Source organism: Podarcis raffonei, chromosome 6 (genome assembly GCF_027172205.1).
Source record: "Podarcis raffonei isolate rPodRaf1 chromosome 6, rPodRaf1.pri, whole genome shotgun sequence".
Lineage (NCBI taxonomy): Eukaryota > Metazoa > Chordata > Lepidosauria > Squamata > Lacertidae > Podarcis > Podarcis raffonei.
The window spans coordinates 15,648,278-15,655,133 of record NC_070607.1 but is presented as its reverse complement, the minus strand read 5'-3'; the positions used below and the strand labels follow the sequence as shown (position 1 = coordinate 15,655,133).

Here is a 6,856-nt window from a genome sequence, read left to right as displayed (position 1 = left end):
TTCAAAACCTCTTAAACGTATATAAATTGGCAGTATACTAACAGTATTTCTGCTTAAATCATCAAAAGAAGGCTCTTCCTGCAAGAAGCTTGGGACAAAAGAGTTTGCTAATTTTGCAACATCACTGCATTGCAGGTTTAATCGCCTTGGTTTTAAGGGGCTTATCATTTGAAATGTTTTGATGTCAATAGCCCACCTCCCCCCCCAACCCCCAGGAGTAGAAGAAAAGAGTGCACTAATGTTCTAGTAAAATAAAAATAATTTATTAAAACATATCTGCTCTTCAAAAGGACAACTTCACTGAAGTTTGTCCTCAAGTCAGTACTTTCAGCATGGGTAGGAGTGTTCAACACAACCAGAGTCTACCTAAACACACACACATACACATCTACAGCTGTTGTTTTAAGTCTGGGCTAAGTTCTGCTCCATCTGCACCTTCAATGCAGGCAAACTTTGACCCCAGTTAACCAGCCAGTCAGCATGCTCTGTTTTAAGTCAGTCATCTCTGCATGAAATGTTAACAGTTAACGTCAGAATTTATGTTGAGCAGTGGCACATCTGTGCAGAGATGCAAGCTCTGTAGGGAACCCGCATGAGGAACCCTATAAATTATTATATGCTGCCAGTTGTTTAGGAAAAGTAGAGACAGCGAAATATTCAAAGCATTTTCTATGTCCCAGAAAAAGTCGGTCTGCGCAGAGCTACTCCAGAGCTTATTTACTTTAGCAAGGGAGGCTGATCTTATCTGGCTTAAGAGTGTCAACGCATCCATGTTGATAGATGGATCTGGATGACCCAAAATGCGTCAGACGCTCCTTGCCAGCAGCATCTTTTTAATGAATTTTCCCTAGTAACTGGCCAGCAGTTTCACTTGGGTTTTCCTTGTGGACTATATTATTGCAGCGTGCTGGAATCTGAGAACTGCCAGAGTCAATATATGCCCATCCTCTGTGGAAACATATAAGTTATATTTGGGCAGATCTCCTGCACAGTCAGTTCATTTCAGTCCATCCAACCTGCAAAGACATGGGCTTCCTCCTTAACGGGAAAAAAATGGCACTCTTTTCCATTTTGCTTCCTCTTCCCTCCCGGACTTGGAGTTCATGTCGCCTGAGGCTCCTTATGGATTGGCATTTTACACAACTCCTGGTAGAATTCAGACTCCAGGAAACGTGGATAGGCATTATTCTCCATCAAGCTATAGACTCTCTTCTGGGCTGTGCTGAAGCAAGTGTCTGTAGCTTCTTGGAGGTTCTGAGCAATGGTATTCTTGGTCTGAAAGTCTATGTTGATCTGAAATTAAAGGAAAGAAAGAACATGAATTGCCCATTCCGGATCAGACCCAAGGAATCATTTAACCGAAACATCTACTCAACAGTGGCTAGCCAGTTGCCTTGAGAAATTTACGAAGATGAGTATCCTTCACCTGCTGCTTACTCCCAGGATCTAATAATCTCAGGTAAACTGCCTCTTAATTTGAAGGCTGCATTCAACTGCTGTGACAAATGGCAACTGACAGAGAAATTCAGGAATGCATATAGGCCTAACTGTTTTCAGGTCATCAAAGCCAAAAGTCATTGCACCCCCTCTTGCAACAAGGAACTGTGTTCCAGCATGCTCATATATTTCTACAAGAAGGCCAAGCAATTTGTGGATGAGCAGAATTCTCCTATCGCTCTGTACTGTGAACACCGGTAGAATGAATATAGCTTGTGAGTGGTGGCATTTTTCCTTTGGTACAGATTAAGGGGAGCTACAAACCCACCAGACTCATGGTAGCCAAAATTAGGGCTGGTGGTTTTAATACCAGTGGGATTTTAACTGGGTAAATGATGCTACTCTTTTTTCTACTAGTAAAATACTTTGCACCAGTCATGTAACATGATGCTTTGCTGTGTACAGACTCTGCAGGAAAGTCCCTTGCTGTGGTATGCTGCTACTTATATTAAGTGCTACCTAAAAATTAGATGTATGAGAGACCCTTTGGTGTCTGTTAAGTTTCCCAAAGCCTTCACCTTAATGAGAATGTGATGTCCACTTTGGTAAGTTACAATCCCACAGCCTAAGAACATGTAGGGCCTATTTTAAGTTGCATTTTCCTTTTAATTGTGAACTCTGGACTGAAACCCTAGGAGAATTGTACACGGAAACCAATATATCAGAACTGCCAGATCTGTATGGATTTAAACAAGAGTTCTGGAGCAGGCGTTTATAGAGTAGCCTTCCCACAAGCTGGTGTTCTCTAGATATTTTAGACTTCAGACGTCATCAGCCCCAGCCAGCCTGCCCAATGATTAGATATTTTGGTAGTTGTAGTCCAAAATATCTGGAAGCCACCATATTGAGGAAGGATACTATAAAATCTGCTCACAGACTAAACTTTCTTGTGGATTCTCAGTTATGATACAGTTGTTTTCCAAGTGGATTTCTTCCCTGGGAGTAAATTACAAATACCAAATGGGTAACAAAGTGAGCCTTGGAATGAGTATTCCTTATGAAAGGAATAGAAAGTGATGAGAGAGTGAAAAAAGTAAATAACTTGGGAAGTTCTGCTTACCTCTTTGGGAGCTTCCTTTTCAATAAAGTCACTGTAAATCTTCTTCGCCTTGGCGGTCATTTTCTGTGGGGACTTCGTTTTCTTGAAATCCTCACAAGCCAGCCAGAAGTCAATGTTCTCTTCACAAAACTCAGATTTCAAGAATGCTCTGAACGCTGCCAGACCATCTACAAAGGAAGGTGAAAGAGATGGATTAGCTCAAAACATCCCAGGAATGCTGTGTGTATGTATGCATTGCCTTCATACGTCTCTCTCTTGTTCACTCTGCAACTTCCCTGGATCATTTAAATAAAAAGTACCAGAACTCACCCCCACTTAAAAAAACAAAAAACCCGGAGTATGAGGAATCTAAAGCCAATTTTACATTCTGTATCATATTTTTTCAAGCAACTTGTGTTCTTTTCCAAGAAGCCTTGAAAGTGAAAGCAGGGAAAACATTCTACAATTTCTCTCCTGCTGTTTTGAAATTGCATATTAACCTTTAGATGTTTATGGAACTTCTGGAAGGTATCTGCAATGGAAAGGCTGACTCAAGAGTTCACTTGGCAGCAAACGCCATATAACTAATGAGAAGTCTGCATTTTTTCATTAGCTTAGCATGTAAAGGCATAGCTGCAGAGTGAACTGAGCTCCCATACAGGAGCTCATAGAGGAACAGGAGCTTTGAATTGAACTAATAATGGGCACCTTGCAGCCTGGAGACTCTTAAATGCAGCGCTCTAGTGGAAAAGACTACATTTTAAGCCAGTGGCGCTACATCTGCATATGGCACAGAAAGTCCAAACAGTAATGGACACTAACTGAGGTTGGAGGGCAATTGGCACCCCATAATAATCAGCTACTTGGCAGGTGCCTATTGGAAAAACCTGGATTACCCATCAAGGCATTTCACAATCAGCCAGAGAAGTACACGGGAGATTACAAGAATGGATTTTTAACAGCACCCAGCTGCTCTGCACGGCACATGCAAGACTAAGGGTTAGTGGAGCCTGAATCTGCGCACAAGTGAATCTGCGCACAACTGCTTTACTGTCCAATAGTGTGATCAATTGCAGGGCTTTTAAATGAGACTTTTTCTACAGCGTGCAAGCACCACTCAGCACATCGCCTTGCCACGTGCAGGAAGAAACTGCTCTCTTCACTGCAGATGTCTATCCTCCAGCTTACATAGTTCCAAAGGAATGCTAGGCCAGCTAAAAATACAGGCTAGTTATGGAACTGCAAAACAGGAGAGCTCTTGCCATGGGAAGCGCTGTGGAGTTATGCCTGGAAAGAACTATGCTTTCTATGAATATGGGTCCCAAAGCAGCCACAAACGCCCATGGGAACAGCTAATTCCTATCTTGCAAAGCATCTTTTCCAGGAGAACCCTCACAAAAGGAGCCAGTATTCTTGTGTGTTAAAGTCCTGCTCATTAAATGAACTTACATTTGTTAGCGAGCAGCTCATCAAATGCTTCCGACCATAGCTGGGCTTCCTCAGGAGATGGCCTGGAAGAAACAGGAGAAAAATAGGACTATTATTATTACTGCTTTGGTGGCCTATTGCATAGATTTTTAAAAATAAAAATAAAAAATCCACTGGTGAGAAAAAGTGAGATGCATACCTAAGAAATGCCTTTTGCTGTCCTTTCTTGTTGGCCTTTGCAGTGGTAGAACTGGAAGAGTTCTGCAGGAAGTAACTCAGCCGTGATTTCCAATCTTTCATGCTAAAAGAAAACAAAGAAAAATCAAGTTCAACTAACTGTACCCTTAGATTTTAAAGTGCAAAGAAGTCTGAATCTGCGGCTAATTAACATAAACTGAGTTCTGTTTGCTTAACAAAATTCCCATATTTTAATCTAGCACCCGATTTATGCCAATAACTTCTTTTATCTCTGTAACCCAGCTGAGCTTCACACCTCAAGGTGTTTCATGACTGACAAATGTGTGAACAGACTTCCACTGAAAAGCATTATGCTTGAGCCCTGGTGGCCCATTCAAGCACATGCAAGCTAGTTCTTGCCTATTCATTATTTGCTGAATGCATCTGCAAGACAACAAGGACCAATTACCCAAGAACAATTTCAGCAGGATCAGAGATAAATTCTGAGAATAGGGAGTTCAATGCAATCATTTTTTTTAATTACTTGCTCATGCCTCTTTCCCTTCACACAAAATGCTAGACTTGTGAGAATTAAGTTGCAGACTCCCTGTTAGTAGAATGGCAGGACAAATGATAAAATGAATCTTATGCATGCTTCCTTGGTAGTAAATTCCGCTAACCCTAACAAGAGGACACACAATGGATCAGGTTCTGAATCTCGCTTTCCTGGTATCTGGAAATATCACTCGAGTTTTCAATACAGTACTATAAAATATTTGCATGCTGCAGCCGATCTAATATTAGTACAATACTGCAAAATATCCAGATTGATTCTGCAGAAGATGGACAGCCAAGCCAACATTGGCAACTCTATCCTGTAGCCAGGAGATGCAGAATGCATTTTAAACCATGCCAAGCAGCAGATACGATTTACAGGTTTTTCGATTTTGCACAACGGGCATGCCCTGCAATATTTGAAAGACAATACTGACTTTTGTTTTTTAAAAAAGCATAAGGCTCCAAACATCAGCTGCCTTTTGCTCCAATGGGGAAAAACTTCTATCACCAAGGGTTGGAGGGAGTACGACTGAATTGCATACTTCCTCTTCAAGCTAAAACAAATGGAAAGACCCTTTTGAAAGGATAGATCGTCTCTCATACGCGCCAATTCTCAGTTCTTCATTCAGAATGTTTGCGGATCAGACTTCACAAAGATTCTTTTCCCATCCGGAATACAAAACTCCCGAGGCAATGGGATGCTTGGGTGCTTAAGTGCATGCAAAAACACACTTTGTTAGACTGAAACGCAACACTGCTTGGAATGAAAGACGATCCAGCCACAGCGAGGCAGTTTTAAGCCCCAGTCATTCCCATAGGAAGAGTATTAGCCGCAAATCCTGGGAGCTTGTGGGGCGCTGCAAATTCCTGCCACACTATACACGTTTTCTATTAAGTCTCGCTGCAATCAGTAAGGAAACTTAAGGCAGAACTGTAAGAGAGCACTCTAGGACATTCCCAACGGTCCTTTGCAAAACTGTTTCATGCCTGTCCCCAAAATCAACCACACCTGCAAGCCTTATAGACTACGCTCCGCCGGTGCCGGACAGTGCAAGCCTCTGAGCTGCACAGAACCCTTCACCCAAAACCGCTCTGCCTAACTCCCTAAACTTGCGACCAAAAAACAAAAGAAAATAAAACGAAACCAGAAGAAAAGAATGCACAGCATCCGCGGGGGGAATCCCTTTTACCACCTCCAGCATTAAGAGCAGAACTTTGCTCTAGCACGAAACATTCCGATCCAAAAAAAGGAAATATGGTTTACAAGTAGCCCCTTCTCCCTAAAAGAGAACCTGCCTTTCTAATGGTCACCCATTGGATTTTTGCCTTTTAACTTACATGGTTCTCTTCATCTTCCCCTTTTTCTCTTCTTTGCTTTGGCAGTTGCTGGCGCTCCTCTCCATTGGGCTGCAGTTGTGCTGGAGAGCCAGAAACATTGCACTCTGCATAATCGGAATTTCCGCTTCGAGGTGCTTCCCCGAGCTCTGCTGCGAGATACTGTAACTGAGCTTTCGCAGGGGCTCGCCTTTTATATAGAGGAAGGCTGGCGAGGGCGGGGTTTCGGCCTCACGCCTTCCGCCCGCTGATTCGCTTTAGCGCAAGGGACACAAGCCAAGAACGCCTCCCAACCCAGGCGCTCGCCAGCCAGGCTCTGACGCAAGCAGTGCGCTCCCGTCTTGCACAAAAGCACCCGGGCTGGTGCAAGCGCTTCCCTCCCCTCTTGCAATGCTTAATCTTTTGTTCTCACCCCTTAACAACAACAAAAAAAAGACTTTTGAGAGACATGGCTTTTTTTGGCAGCTGGAAACGGGCGAAAAATAGACCTCACGAGCCGCTTGCAAATTGGGGATACGGTTGCAGGAGATAAAAATATTCCGGTGACTTTTCTGCTTTGCAGCTAGGTGGATGGCGAGAGCCTTATATGGTGTTGATTTCATTTTATGAGGAGAGAACTTGCAAGAGACGGGAGCGGGGCTGTGGTGGACCCGCACATTTTAAATATCGCTAAATTCCCACCCACCTTTTATCAACAGCCTCAGATACTTAAACACACCGGGGAATAACACCCTGTGATATTTTTAGGTAACAGTTTCTAGGATCGTGCACGTTTAGGTTGCAATCCGTTATACGCATTTACCTGGCATAAAGTCCCACAAA

The 6,856-nt window shown here is 43.0% G+C and overlaps 1 protein-coding gene across 1 annotated transcript; it reads right to left on the bottom strand.

Annotated features, from left to right (window-relative positions):
• Positions 1-241: 241 nt before the first annotated feature.
• RGS2 (regulator of G protein signaling 2) lies at positions 242-6,213 on the bottom strand. The gene is made up of 5 exons (XM_053391444.1): positions 6,038-6,213; positions 4,164-4,265; positions 3,986-4,047; positions 2,558-2,724; positions 242-1,293 (listed from the first exon to the last, which is right to left on the bottom strand). Exons 1-5 carry the CDS (start codon positions 6,145-6,147, stop codon positions 1,102-1,104), a joined length of 633 nt encoding a protein of 210 aa, XP_053247419.1. The 5' UTR covers positions 6,148-6,213; the 3' UTR covers positions 242-1,101.
• Between the last annotated feature and the right edge of the window lie 643 nt (positions 6,214-6,856).